A 15,553-nucleotide genomic window follows, 5' to 3' on the forward strand; every position below is an offset into this window, starting at 1 on the left:
ATCGTGCATGGAGATTACCCTATAAAGCTGGATAAGCCCTGGGAAAAGAAGATCAGCCAATTGCGTTGCTGTCAAGACCAATGCACTTTGACACACTTTGAGTAAGCACCTTGAGCGATGTCTGCATGAGGTATTTCCTGATCCTTATCATCCTATACAGCTGTTATAGAGCACTTTATTTTTTTACAGTATACATTTTTCAATCAAGGACAATTCAGAGCAAAAGGTTATTCAATCAATGCAATCTTATTTCTGTGACCTGTGGCAACATAGGCCTAGAGTATTGTAATATGAGATCCAAACTCTTTAATTGGGTAATAGGGCATATTTATTAGCACAGAGAAACACTGAACAAAGTAGAATATAGTAGAATAGGTACTATGGTTGACTTCCTCTTTAACCGGCATGAACGGTTATCATGCATTAACTCAGTGTATATGTGGACTCCTTTAGAAAGAAGAGAGAGTAATTACTGACGATTAAAGCCATTGTGTCTAATCCCTGGGCAACAGACATGCAACTGAACTTCCTGACGAAAAGAGCACACGAGCCACTTCAGGCATAATTCACAGCTTCCTAATCGTAGCGCTACAGCAACTAACATTGGTTCATATGGTTTGGACATCTATTACCCTACAGGAAGAACATTAACGATGTGTTAATACATGCACTTTCCAATGCATTGGCTTTTATTTGGTCTCTACTACCATGGTTGAATGTTTTGCTTCCTCTAGTTTTCTGATATTGATTTTTCTTGGGAGTTCTTCATGGTTTTACATGGCACTCTATGCATATTGTAGACTTTATTTCAGTTATAATGACATAAAAAACTGAGATTTTATTTAGCTTCAGGTAAACTCAAATATTCAACAAGGGAAACTTCTAACACCAAATGAATTACATCAATGTCCGGACACGTAGACTCTTGCTGGCAGAAATCCAAGGCCAGAGTGGTCAAAGAAACATGTCCTCAAAGTACTCGTCAAACTTCTCCTCCCTGGAAGACAGAAAATAGTCACGTCAGACTTTAAATGGCTGGCAATAGTGGCCAAAGGCCAAACAGGATATTGTAAAGGTGAGCTAATGTGAGAGTGCTAAGCTCACCTGGACTTCTCCTCCATAGTGGGGGCTGGGCCTTTCCAGTGGTCTGCCTCCGACAGGCTATCTGGCTCCTCACTGTGTTCTCCCTCTGCTACAGGGCAGGAAGGAGACCATACAAATCAGAAAAATGTTATTCATCGAGAGATTTTCATGTACTACATTCAATCATAATGCTTTCATAAACAAACACGTATAACAAGCTTCAACTGAGGGATTGCTGCAGCATATAAAAAAAATAGGTACAGCGCTTAAGGTTTGAAGAGGGTCTGAAGAGTCAAGTCCCGACTTAAACTTATAAGAGTATATGGCCCTTGGTCTGCACCTTGGCTTTAGAGTTTTTCAAGTGCAGCTGACCATGTGAACGGATCGAAGCCGCAATAATAGCATGACCGTTGTCGGACTTTCTGCGGAGCTGCAGGGAGGACTCCCCTGAGGCTTAAGGGCCAAGCTTGCACACATGTTTTAAAAGGTATTTAAAGGCACCTGTAATGGATGTCGACACTAGGGCCAGTCTGTTCTGCTGGCTCTGAAGGTGTGAGATAATAAACTGCTTGACTTGGTAGGGAGGTGGAGAGTGAGAACGAACGGTACCTTTGTCTGACTCTTGGGAGTCGTCCTCAGAGTTACTGGGGGAGGAGTGGTCTGCAAGGGGAGAGAGAGGGGGAAACACAGGAAGGGATCAGTCAGTTTAACTTGGACAGCCAACTATGCGCAGTTGACATTGAGTAACAAAAAGAAAAGCAACATGACCATTGAAGGGTCATTAATAAGCAAAAGGTGTTCAGCCAGCTATTATGTAATATCTCAGCTATTATGTAATGGACAATTCCACAGTAAGAGTAACAGAGTCAGATTTTTCACTTTAAAATGTCAAACGAAAAACCAATGATTGCAAAGTTAAACAAACCATACAACTCTGTGTATGAGGACTACTTTTCACAATTTCCACAGAAAACTTCACAAAAACAAATGTACTTTAAGAACAGCGCAGATGAAAAGTTTGGTAACAGAATGATGGTTTGTGCTGTTTGTACCATCATTCTGTTTTTGCATCTGCACAATTCTTCCAGTAAATGTGTTTTGTAAAGTTTTCAGTGGACATTTTTAAAAAGTAGCCCTTGTGCATAAAGTTGTATGGTTTGTTTACCTTCATTGGTTTTTGTTTGACACACATTTTAAAAGTGAAAAATCTGAGTCTCAATGTCACTGTTAACATGGAATTGCCCTAATATCTCAACACTGTAGTAGGCCTATTTTTTATTTATTTGTATTGAACCTTTATTTAACCAGGCAAGTCAGTTAAGAACAAATTCTTATTTACAATGACGGCCTACACCCGTCCAAACCCGGACGACGCTGGGCCAATTGTGCGCCGGCCTATGGGACTCCCAATCACGTCCGGTTGTGATACAGCCTGGAATTGAACCAGGGTCTGTAGTGACGCCGCTAGCACAGATGCAGTGCCGTAGACCGCTGCGCCACTCGGGAGCCCCGAGTGTACAAAACTGAATGTACAAAACATTAAAGACACCTGCTCTTTCCATGACATAAACTGACCAGGTGAATACAGGTGAAAGCTATGATCCCATATTGATGTGACTTGTTAAATCCACTTCAAATCAGTGTCGATGAAGGGGAGGAGACAGGTTAAAGAATAATTTTTAAGCCTCGAGAAGATTCAGACATGGATTGTGTATGTATGCCATTCTGAGGGTGAACGGGCAAGACAAAATACATAAGTGCCTTTGAACGGGTTATGGTAGTAGGTGCCAGGCACACCGGTTTGTGCCAAGAACTGCCACGTTGCTGGGTTTTTCACGCTCAACAGTTTCCCATGTGTATCAAGAATAGTCCATCACCCAAATTAAATCCAGACAACTTGACAACTGTGGCAAGCATTGGAGTCAACATTGGCCAGCATTCCTGTGGAATGCTTTCAACACTGTAGAGTCTATGCCCTGACAAATTGAGGCTGTTCTGAGGGCAAAAGTGGTGCAACTCAATATTAATAAGGTGTTCCTAATGTTTGGTATACTCACTGCAAGTTATTCATGGGTGTGAGTCGGCAAATCCTAATTACTTTTACACCATCAAGACATTAGTACAAACACCTTCTGCACTTTTAATTTTATCACCATGGCCTGTTATTTTTGTTTACCTATAACCATAGTTGTACAAAGATATGAAACGGTGGAGTCTTGCCTTTGTGCCTCCTTTTATGTTTGGTTTTGTGTTTCTTGGAGCCTTTCTTGGATCTCTTTGACTGTGGCTCAACTTCATTTTCCTCAGACGACTTAGGTCTTTTTCTCTTGGCGATCACCTCCTTTCTCCTGAAAAAAGTCAAACATTAACTGTGACATCTTGACAGCACAAAAAGGGGCCAGACACCCCACGTGTTCAATAGATGATGATAAACTGACAAGGTTTATCAGATATTCAACTTACTTGTGATGATAGTTGAGTTTGAAGGAGCACTCTGGGCAGAGTCCTAGAAAATACCATCTCTGTCAGTATGGCAAACAATTGGAATCGAGGATATGACCTAGGAAATTATTATTGTGACAGACTGCTTGATATCGCTACATTTACTTTTGCTTTTAAGTAAACTAAGTTTACTTCGCATGTCGGAGTTTCCTCAGGGATCACAATGAGAGAAGGGAGTTATTCTTCTGGCTTTACGAATGTGATTTGATTCAACATGATACTGGAGCAAGGATTAAAGTCCCAGCCCTAGCTTAGACGGCCAGTAAACAACAGAGCTCTTACTGAGTTTGACCAGTGCGTTTCTCTTCTCTCCCTGCTCCACATAGGCAAAGTTCACCTCCCAGCTCTTCAGGCCATCCTCCTTCTCACAGCGCTTGTTCCCACACAGAAACTGGCCTACAGTGTCAATACAACAGAAAAAGGATTCAACTGCATTTCCATACCACACAGAGTAGAGCAATAGAAAGTGATTGTATAGTGTAAAAACAGAGTATTACTCAATGTACTCTCATGACGACCTGCATTTTGCAGGTTTTCGCAAACCCTCGGAAACCTGCATCTGGGCAGGTTTCATTAAAGAGAACAGACTGGGGGGGGAAATATTTTCAAGTATATGAAGTCACCCAGTATTATACCTATTTTAAGGCAAATTATACACATAGGATAGTCTGAATACAATGCGAGAAATGCCAATGTAAAGCTCAACAAGGGTGTGTTCCCCTGTGCACTTCCTTATCACATATGTCACTACTAATCAAGTCAAATTAGCTCTCATTTGGAGGAAAGGTGCATAAACATGGCTGTCACTGGCCTACACACAACACCCCATAATGTCAAAGTGGAATTATGTTTGATTTTCTTTTACCCCTTCTCCCCAATTTCGTGGTATCCAATTGGTAGTTACAGTCTTGTCTCATTGCTGCAACTCCCGTACGGACTTGGGAGAGGCGAAGGTCGAGAGCCGTGCGTCCTCCAAAACACAACCCAGCCGCACTGCTTCTTGACACAATGCCCACTTAACCCGGAAGCCAGCCGCACCAATGTGTCGGAGGAAACACCATACACCTGGCGACCATGTCAGCGTGCACTGCGCCCGGCCCGCCACAGGAGTCGCTAGTGCGCGATGGGACATGGACATCCCTGCCGGCCAAACCCTCCCCTAACCCGAACGACGCTGGGCCAAATGGGTCTCCCCGTTGCGGCCGGCTGCGACAGAGCCTGGACTCGAACCCAGAATCTCTAGTGGCACAGCCTTAGACCACTGCACCACTCAGGAGGCAAAGTGGAATTCTGTTTGTTGACATTTTTACAAATTAATAAAAAATGAAAAGCTGAACTATATTGAGTCAGTAAGTATTCAACCCCTTTGTTATTGCAAGCCTAAATAAGTTCAGGAGTAACAATTTGCTTAACAAGGTCACATAATAAATTGCAAGGACTGTGTGCAATAATAGAGTTTAAAATTACTTTTGAATGACTACCTCATCTCTATACCCCAACATACAATTATCTGTAAAATTCCTGTCGGAGCAGGGAATTTCAAACACAGATTCAACCACAAAGACCAGGTGGTTTTCCAATGCCTCACAAAGAAAGGCACCTATTGGTCGATGGGTAAAAAAAAAAGAAGCAGACATTGAATATCCCTTTGAGCATGGTGAAGTTATTAATTATATTTTGGATGGTGTATCAATACACCCATTCACTACAAAGATACAGGCTTCCTTCCTAACTCAGTTAACGGAGAGGAAGGAAATCGCTCAGGGATTTCACCATGAGGCCAATGGTGACTTTAAAACAGTTACAGAGTTTAATGGCTGTGATAGGACATTGTAGTTACATAAATTGACAGAGTGAAAAGAAGGAAGCCTGTACAGAATAAAAATATGCCAAAACATGCATCCTGTTTGCTACAAGCCACTAAAGTAATACTGCAAAAAATATGGCAAAGCAATTAACTTTTTGTCCTGAATACAAAGTGTTGTTTGGGGAAAATCCAATACAACACATACTGAGTACCACTCTCCATATGTTCAAGCATAGTGGTGGCTGCATCATGTTATGGGTATGCTTCTAATCATTACGTTTTTCAGGATAAAAAATAAAACAGAGCTAAGCACATGCAAAATCCTAGCAATGGTTTGGTCTGCTTTTCATCAGACACTATGAGATTAACTCACCTTTCAGCAGGACAATAACCTAAAGCACAAAGCCAAATCTACACTGGAGTTGCTTACCATGAAGACAGTGAATGTTCCTGAGTGGCCTAGTTACAGTTGTGACTTAAAACGGCTTGAAAATCTATGGCAAGACCTGAAAATGGTTGGATAGCAATGATCAACAACCAACTTGACAGAGCTGTAAGAATTTTTAAAATAATAATTTGCAAATATTGTACAATCCAGATGTGGAAAGACTCAAAGCTGTAATCGCTGCCAAAGGTGCTTCTACAAAGTATTGACTCAGGGATGTGAATACTTCTGTAAATGAGATATTTCTGTATTTCCTTTTCAATCAATATGCAAAAATCTCGAAAAACATGTTTTCACTTTGTCATTATGGGGGTAGTGTGTGAGAAAAAATATATTTAATCATTGTTGAATTCAGGCTGTAACACAACAAAATGTGTAATAAGTCAAGGGTATTTACTACTTCTGAAGGCACTGTATATAGGATGTGACTAGTCAGAAGAAACCTCCATTCCTATCAACAGTCAAGAGCCGTGGTTGACCTGCCGAGGTTCCTACTGCTGCGGTCTAATCTTATTTTGCACCACCAGGGCTCCTTTTAGTCCTCTCCTCCTGCAGGAGACATGAAGCAGGAGCTGGCCAGTGGCCATGCCTTAACCCTGATTGACCATCAACAGCCAGGGTTTATCTTTAGCAGGCTTAATGATGGATCCTCCAGATTGCCCAGGAGGAAAAGTGTCATGAGCGGTCGAAACTGTTCTCCCCTTCTTTCTTGTCATCCTGCTGTTTAGGAGTCCTTAGACCTCACCTGACCCCAGGCTGCTGGAGCTGGCAACATGCCATGAGCTGCCTTCTTCACATGCAGGCTAATTCACGCTTTATATGCCAGAATAGAGACCATTCTCTCCGATGCTGACAGCTGTGATTATACTTACCAATGGAAAAGCATAAGCAACAAGAGATAGAGGTCACTTCTAGAGAGACAGTGTCAACATGACTTTAGGCCGCTGGAGATGGCTACATGCCATGAGCTGCACGTGCAGGTTAATTAGCACCTTATCTGCCAGATAAGGCTCCATTCTCCCGGATGTTGGCGAGTTGTTTTAACAATAGTAGAAATTGGAATTGTGCACTAATATTGACTTTTAAAAGCCTGTTATATTAAATGAAGTGACCTTTCATATAAAATCACATGGAACATTTAATACATCACATTTTTTATATGAACAAAAAATTAATTATGCAAAAAACTATCTGCATTCTGGCATGTTCCACGTCATGTTTTTTCTGACTTCGTGGAAGATTTTAACCCACTTAACCCCAAAATTTCTCCACGTTTTCACCATCATTGTAAAACCCTAGTTTTGCCCTGTTGTTGATGTGACTAAGTAATTTGTGAAGATTAATGTTTATTTCATACGATAAGGGATTCATTTACGTTTGTCCTTCATTTTAAGGTCAACCCTGTCATGTAAATTGAACTCTCGTTTTAATAGCAAAAACATTGAACATCTAATAGTCAAATCATAGTGTAAAAGAAGGTGAGCTGATTCCAAAAATGTTTGTCATTTTCTTGTTGTTTTGTGGTAGAAAACTGAGAGTCGAGCATAACACATCAACTCTGTTACCCATAAATAGATGGGCAAGAAACTTTTTTTTTAACAAGTACATTTTTGTTACGCTTGCTTTCAATTGCCCCTCCCTGTTGTAGACAACATGCTTCCATTCCCCCTGGAGTTATGTCTGATTTAAGATAAAATCATCAACCCTGTTACGGTCAACTGAATCTTTAATTGGCCCTTTTCCTGTTACTTTGAGTGTAATTTTTCTTATTTTGACCTTTTGAGATAGGAACACGTTTTTTTATGAAGTGGAACATGTGCTCTTTATGTAAGAATATTATAATTAGGTGAAATAAACTTTTTTTTTAAAAGAATTACACTACCCAAAAGGCACTCTTTTCGTGGAATGACTCTGGTAGCTGTGATTATAAAGCATGATAAGCAATGAAAAGGGAGTTACTCTCTCTTCTTAGAGATGCAGTGTAGCTGGCTTCACTGGAATGGATCCATGACTTGGGTCTCTGTGTCCTTTTAGTTTGGACACACTGTAGCTGGCTTCTTTGCTGTTTGACTTTCCAAAACATGCTGTAAAGTTTCACCAACAACAGTTCCCAAAACTAGCCCTTGATCACGACTCTCAGTTCCATTACATTACCAATAAGAATCATTGGACGAAGGCGTCTTCTGTACGGGGGAGTTTTGTTAAGAGCCTCGATGCTTGGTCTCAACATTAACACGCCGCATCACTTGCGGTACGGTTTTGGAAGCATAAGGACCTTCTCTTTCATATCAGCAAGAAATCATTTACAAAAAACTAAAAAGTTAAATTGAAACACACCTTTACAGAGTTAGGGTTGCCACACGACATCTCCATGTTACAGCGCTTGTTAACGGAAGACAGACAGAAGACAGAGGCGACCACCTGTGCTAATTAGCCATCTAGCATGTGCCAAACACCTGTGTATAAATAAGCGTAACTCTGTGTAGAGGAAGTGTAGTTTCATCGGATGGAGGTGTAACAGTATAGCTTCCGTCACTCTCCTCACCCCAACCTGGGCTTGAACCAAGGACCCTCTGCACACATCAACAACTGACACCCACGAAGCATCGATACCCATCGCGCCACAGAAGCCACGGCCCTTGCAGAGCAAGGGGAACAACTACTTCAGGTCTCAGAGTGAGTGACGTCACCGATTGAAACGCTATTAGCGCGCACCACCGCTAACTAGCTAGCCATTTCACATCAGTTACAGAGGCACTCACAGCTGTATGGATCTGTGGAAAACTGCTACAGTAAGTGTAGCTTTTTTATTTGAAGGATTCTTTCTCGCAGACAAAAGACAAGGACCATATGTTTTGAAAGCTGCATTGCAAAAAATTATTATTGACGTTTCTAAACGTTCAAAACACAGCTTCTGGATTGTAGTTCACATGAGCGATTAACATAAAGAGTTAATCGCTCGCCTTTGGCCAGCGGCATCAGATGTGGATGGTTACAGCCTCCCGAGTAGCGCAATGGTCTAAACATTCTCGCCATAATAGAGATAAATGATGATTATGTCATAAGTAATTCACAAATATTGTTTATAAAAACCAATGCTGATGCTACTTGAGTCAACAGTGATTAAGTGGCCCAACACTCAGAATTGGGGGTCTGCCCGACAAAAAAAAAAGAAGCATATTTGTCATGTCTACTCCCACTCCCCGTCGCCAGTTTACTAACCACTTGTCCTGGCAACCCATCATGATGCACACCTGGCAACCCTCATTACACACACCTGCGCCTCATCATGAGCCACACCTGGACTTCATCACTACCCTGATTACTTCCCCTTTATCTAGCACTCCCTAGCATCTCTCTTCAGGCAGTATTGGTTCAGTTTTTTATGTACGGATGCTTCTCTTGTTTTGTACTCTCCATGTTTGCTATTATTAAACTCACCATTTGCACCGGTTTCCTGACTCCATGCGTCTACGTTACAATATTGAAAGATATCTGCCGTTTCAAAGTGAGCAAAATAAACTAATTAGAATATTATATAAACATACATGTTTTTATGTCTGGGACCTTTGAACAGAAAGTATCCAACTCATGGAAATACAAACTGATTGCAGACAGACATGTCGAAAGATGAACTACTGACCTTGCTTGATCAATACATCTTCACATGTGTACTAATCTCGGTTAACCCAGAACTAAAATCTTGCGTAACTGGGTCTATACATGTTACAAATGGAGAGTTATGGTTTGCGAAGTCTCCGCCCTTGCAAAAGGAAACTCAAACCCAATCCTGACACATCCAAATAACCAGTGACCAAAACCCAAACACCGGAACTACTTGTTATCCCACGCATCCCATTCAGTCTCGACAGATTCTACGGTTTACACTCCAGTCTCATCATGACGTAGGCCCTACGTACTTCAGACTGGGGGATTCTCCAAACACCAGCTTGGTTGGCAACAGCGTTGATTTAGGACACACTTTGTTGAATCGTGTCAACAAGGTTTCAAGGAGCACACATTGTCACATGCTAAAGTAGGCGGAAACACCATTGCCATATGGGGATGGACAGACATGGTCTTAGCTAAGACAGATGGCATGTAGACAGTATGCTAAGGCTCAGACGGTAAGAGGGTTAGGGGCCCTAGCGCTCCAGCGGCAGACACGAGAACAAATCAAATGTTATTTGTCACATGCGCCCAATACAACAGGTGTAGACCTTACTGTGAAATGCTTACTTACAAGCCTTTAACCAACAATGCAGTTCAAAAAATTTTGTTAAGAAAATAATAAAAAGTACACAAAATAACAATAACGAGGATATATGCAGGGGGTACCAGTACCGAATCAATGTGCGGGGGTACAGGTTAGTTGGGGTAATTTGTACATGTAGGTAGGGGTAAAGTGACTGCATAGATAATAAACAGCGAGTAGCAGCAGTGTAAAAACAAGGCGGGGGGGAGGGGAATAATGTAAATAATCCAGGTGGCCATTTGATTAATTGTTCAGAAGTCTTATAGCTTGGGGGTAGAAGCTGTTAAGGAGCCTTTGGACCTAGACTTGGTGCTCCGGTACCGCTTGCTGTGCGGTAGCAGAGAGAGCAGTCTAGGTCTTGGGTGACTGGAGTCTTTGACAATTTTTGGGGCCTTCCTCTGACACAGCCACCAGAGAGGAGAAGACAGAAACATAAGGCTGAGGAGAGACGGTCCTTCTAACAAAAGCATCTGGTTCTTTTCTTATCAAATGAATGCCGTGCTGTATAAAGGGTGAAAAAAGGTGTTATGACCCCTTTGGCAAAACAACAGCTGTAAAAAGCTTGCTATAAAACCTTGTATATAGTAAGAAAGTGCTGTTGATGAATCTTTCCCGGTGTGGCCAAAACGGGTAACTAATGTTCATTACACATCATTAGATCAATACTTGACCTAACCCAAAGCAACATGACCTGTGACACAGAGATATCATGAAACTAAAGTATGACTAGCATTGGCCAGAGAGAGAACATGACTGGCCTCTGATCGGATCCCAGGTCATGGATTGGTCATTGCATCCCATTGAAGAGGTAATGATAGTACAGAGCATCGGCTGTGAACTTTGATGATCTGAGTCAGCCTTTTAATCCCGTGGCACTGCCTACAGAATAGCAGTAAACGAAAATGCAAGGGCGGGATTAGCTAGAGTGACTTAATCTGGTACAGCATATTGGCTTATTCAGCTTTCTCGGAGTGGCAAGAATAGATCATTCTGTTCAATGCATTACTTAAAGTGTCTCAGTGCACTCACCCTGTAGCATTTCCCAATAACCTATTCTATTTATACTTGCTATCACCCACAAAGCTTTTTAAAATCATTTACAAGTGGATAATTGAATGGCTACTCTATTTGTGTAGTTACTTCCTGAGTACCAGGGAAGAAGGAGATTTATTTGGAAGCATCAATGGCAGACATCACACATCTATTTGTTTTTGGGAAATACATTTATCTGGGGATTATTTTCAACATAATGGGATGCAATGACCAATCCATGCTTTGGCTGAGAGTTTCCATTTAGGGGAGTTGAGACTTCGCTAGTTTAGTTAGTATCTAGTATCTTTTCTCATACATCTCCCCCAGAAGCTAGTCGAGCGTCTGACACATTTACGGTAGATTTTATTTCTGGGTTTCCGAGATTAATGTTAACCAAAAGTGGTCAACTCTGATCCTGGAGCGCCGCAGGTACCATAGAGTTTTGTTCCAACCAGATACCACACCTACTTCTAGAAATCAGCTCACCAACTAAGCTTACTGACTATTCTTAGTGGTTGGATACATTTCCCCCCTCCTCTCCCGCAGTCGAAATCCAAAGAGGTAAACTAAAAACCTTACGTGCCTGCCATGTGGTATTACAAGAACAGGTTTGTCAACCCCTGAAAGCTGAGTCAAAGTAAGCACGTCTTGACCTTTATCGGCATCTAGTGGTAGAGTTCCGAATTATTTCTGACTAAAGCTGTTGGTTGATAGGTACAAACGTATGTCCTCGACTCCAGGTGTTGGCATTTTAATGGTGAACTGTATAAGCAATTAACTGAATAAACAACAAATGTATACATTTATAATGTATAAATGTCTCTGAATTTAAAATGTAATAAAGACTACCTTTGCCAGAGACGACTTCCTTTTCTACGCGCCATCGGAACCCAAACTGGAGGAAAAGTGCAGTCATCCTCATTAATCACATAATACCAATAGAATACTATGTATGCACACTTACATAAACACTACCGTTCAAAAGTTTGGGGTCACTTAGAAATGTCCTTGTTTTGAAAGAAAAGCAATTTCTTTGTCCATTAAAATAACATCAAATTGACCAGAAATACAGTGTAGACATTAATGTTGTAAATGACTATTGTAGCTGGAAACCGCTGATTTTTAATGGCCAGCATCCCAGAGTCGCCTCTTCACTGTTGACGTTGAGACTGATGTTTTGCGGGTACTATTTAATGAAGCTGCCAGTTGAGGACTTGTGAGGCGTCTGTTTCTCAAACTAGACACTCTAATATACTAATGTCCTCTTGCTCAGTTGTGCACCGGGGCCTCCAACTCTTCTTTCTATTCTGGTTAGAGCCAGTTTGCGCTGTTCTGTGAAGGGAGTAGTGCACAGCGTTGTACGAGATCTTCAGTTTCTTGGCAATTTCTCACATGGAATAGCCTTCATTTCTCAGAACAAGAATAGACTCACAAGTTTCAGAAGAAAGTGCTTTGTTTCTATCCATTTTGAGCCTGTAATCAAACCCACAATTGCTGATGCTCCAGATACTCAACTAGTCTAAAGAAGGCCAGGTTTACTGCTTCTTTAATCAGTACAACAGTTTTCAGCTGTGCTAACATAATTGCAAAAGGGTTTTCTAATGATCAATTAGCCTTTTAAAATTATAAACTTGGATTAGCTAACACAACGTGCCATTGGAACACAGGAGTGATGGTTGCTGATAATGGGCCTCTGTATGACTGAGTAGATATTCCATTTAAAATCAGCCGTTTCCAGCTACAATAGTCATTTACCACATTAACAATGTCTACACTGTATTTCTGATCAATTTGATGTTATTTTAATGGACAAAACAATGTGCTATTCTTTCAAAAACAAGGACAATTCTAAGTGATCCCAAACTTTTGAATGGTACTGTATATATAAAAATACCACATACCTTGTTTTCTTTATATCTGCTTAGGTCAGCGATACAGTATTCTTTGAAGAGCTTGTCATAGTACTTCTTTGCTAGTTCTTTCTCCCTGATAATAAAAGAGCAGCTATTGGTGACCAATATTTCCAAGAGTGGCAAAGAAAAGTATTTTGTTTAACAGTACTTACCATGTCATTTCTTCTTCATCCTCATCCCGCCACAGGAAGCGATGGTTTTCACGCACCACATCCAGGTCCGATTTATCATTGGCCCTTAGGTTTACAATGACACATGACGTGTCAGCATTTCTTCATATCACACAGAGATGTATCATTACGAAGATCTCTACTCCATATATTAGGCAACATTAAAAACAAAAGCAAAACTTACGTGGAGCGTCGGAGATCCTCCATTTTCCCACCATAATACAATATGTAGTCACTGACAAACTTTTTATGTCTCTCAAACTGAAGGTAAATGGTTAGGGAATCAATGATAATAAAATCATGCATAAAAATAAGGAACTGAATTAATATTGCATCCTGGGGAAAAAAATAACAGATATTGAACATTGTTGCTGGGTGAAGCACATTCAGGGGGAACTTTGCTGCTATTCTGGCAGCTACACACTCCCAAACATGAATCTTCAATCACAATGCACTCCAACTTGCGACGGGGGACCTTTTATCGTTTTCTTACTTGTGAAAACTCTTCATCGTCAATTTAGAAGGATACAGCATTCATTGATATCAGGTGATGACGTCGGTTTCTAGCTTCCTCCCTGTGTGGCAACACAAAACACTTGCAGTCACTAACAGAAAACATAATTGACGTCAGGCAACGATGCTTCATTATGAAAGAGACCGATACTGTACCTGTCGTATTCATGGGTGGCAACATCCCTATGTGCCACCTTTGTGTGTCTTCCTTTCTGAAAGGGCTTCCGCAGTAGATCATCCTCACGTTTCCTGCAGGTCAACATTAATGAATGAAAAAAAAAATGGCACGTAGTATCTTGAAGTAGGCTAATTGTTTGGATTTGAGTTTAGATTGCTATATGGCCCTTACCTTTTCACTCCACGTTGAGACGTCTCCCCCTGGCCCTCGTCATCACTGAAGTCAGAGTCATACCCTCCGCCTCCATGGACCTGCAAGAAAAGTAATCTTTCTGTCATCATGCCATATAGCTTGTGAGAGCTTGTTAGGCCCTCACGATAGTAGGCCTATAATCTATTGTTTAGCCATCAAGCTCAGGTAGGATAAATCTACAGAAATAGGAAAGGTAGCTTATGAAATATTGATTGTTTTGGAAGCACTTGTGACTCAATGTGGGCGGCAGGTAGCCTAGTGGTTAGAGCGTTGGACTAGTAACCGAAAGGTTGCAGGATCGAATCCCTGCGCTGACGAGGTAAAAATCTGTTGTTCTGCCCCTGAACAAGGCAGTTAACAGTGGTTCCTAGGCCATCATCGAAAATAAGAATTGGTTCTTCACTGACTTGCCTAGATAAACAATTATAAGGTCCATTTTTATCAAATGGCCATCTCAGCAGACTGGATGAAACATCACACCAGGGGTGTATTGCAGTGACATCTGCAACGTGAAGGTCAGGATGTGGGGCTGAATTGGTTAGGTAACTACATTTGACATATAGCAAGGAATTGATCATTTGGAGAGAAATTGGCACTCACTTTACTTTGACTCTGGCTAGAGAGTGAACGTTCGCCCAAATGTAATAGCCAGGGAACTTGCTTGCTAGCTTTAGCTACTTGCTGCTGTTGACCATAGCCATTGCTGTCGACAATACGCATTTTGTTAGGGCAAGGTACAGTATATAAGTAGCTAGCGTTGTCTCCTAAGTTGCACACAATGTGTAACATGTGCAGATAGCCATAAAGTATTGAAGCTAGCTAGCATTGAAGCTAGCGTGTTGACTAGGTCCAGATACAGCTAGAAATGTGATACGGATGAAACAAATGGATCAAGTATAAATACACTATAAAGTAGTCCATTTTGTGTGACCTAATATAAAGTCGAGATACAACTACCTTTACGAGACTGTCCATATTTCTCGCCATGCTCACGATTAGCCTACGGTTTGTTTACATTGGAAAGTCTTCTTCTTTGGGTTGACAGATCGCATTCGCCGTTTAAGGTGCATACGCCGCCACCTACTGTACTGGAGTGGGAGGCCAGGCACAGCCTACCTACATGAAATGATCTTCATTAGTCCTGTTCCTCTAAGAAACTGAAATAGAGCCCTAGACACCACTTCCCTCCCCCCACTACACCACCCAAACTCCAACCCTGTCCAACCTCTCTAACTTTTTACACAATATCTCCCTCTCTATGTCATACAGTTCACAAAATATCAACACATGCTCACCGTACCCTCCACTAAACCCTCATCACACAGCCTGGTTTCATGTCTCCCTATCATCCACAACGTGGCATTCAAACCTGTGTGCCCAAACTGTAGTCTACTCCACACAACTTCCTCTCTTCTTCGTCCCATGCTCCCCACCTCTTCCTTTACTGACCAGTGCACGTGATA

The 15,553-nt window shown here is 41.5% G+C and overlaps 1 protein-coding gene across 1 annotated transcript; it reads right to left on the reverse strand.

Moving 5' to 3' along the window:
• Window positions 1–157: 157 nt before the first annotated feature.
• On the reverse strand, window positions 158–15,158 carry fra10ac1 (FRA10A associated CGG repeat 1). The gene is made up of 14 exons (XM_029764473.1): window positions 15,048–15,158; window positions 14,070–14,149; window positions 13,877–13,969; window positions 13,737–13,782; window positions 13,392–13,468; window positions 13,190–13,273; window positions 13,026–13,110; window positions 11,974–12,019; window positions 3,868–3,981; window positions 3,547–3,589; window positions 3,304–3,431; window positions 1,693–1,743; window positions 1,105–1,192; window positions 158–997 (listed from the first exon to the last, which is right to left on the reverse strand). The coding sequence occupies exons 1-14, from the start codon at window positions 15,075–15,077 to the stop codon at window positions 955–957; spliced, it is 1,008 nt and encodes a 335-aa protein (XP_029620333.1). The 5' UTR covers window positions 15,078–15,158; the 3' UTR covers window positions 158–954.
• Window positions 15,159–15,553: the final 395 nt, after the last annotated feature.

The sequence above is a fragment of the Salmo trutta genome, chromosome 10 (genome assembly GCF_901001165.1).
Source record: "Salmo trutta chromosome 10, fSalTru1.1, whole genome shotgun sequence".
In the NCBI taxonomy this organism is placed as follows: domain Eukaryota; kingdom Metazoa; phylum Chordata; class Actinopteri; order Salmoniformes; family Salmonidae; genus Salmo; species Salmo trutta.

Bases quoted from the DNA above. Each gene is read 5' to 3' on its own strand.
- fra10ac1 (XM_029764473.1), bottom strand. From the start codon at position 15,077: ATGGCGAGAAATATGGACAGTCTCGTAAAG. The intron at 13,469-13,736 runs GTATCCTTCTAA...ATTTACCTTCAG, and splicing joins ACCTGATATCAATGAATGCT to TTTGAGAGACATAAAAAGTT. The intron at 3,432-3,546 runs GTAAGTTGAATA...GACTTTTTTCAG, and splicing joins AAACTCAACTATCATCACAA to GAGAAAGGAGGTGATCGCCA.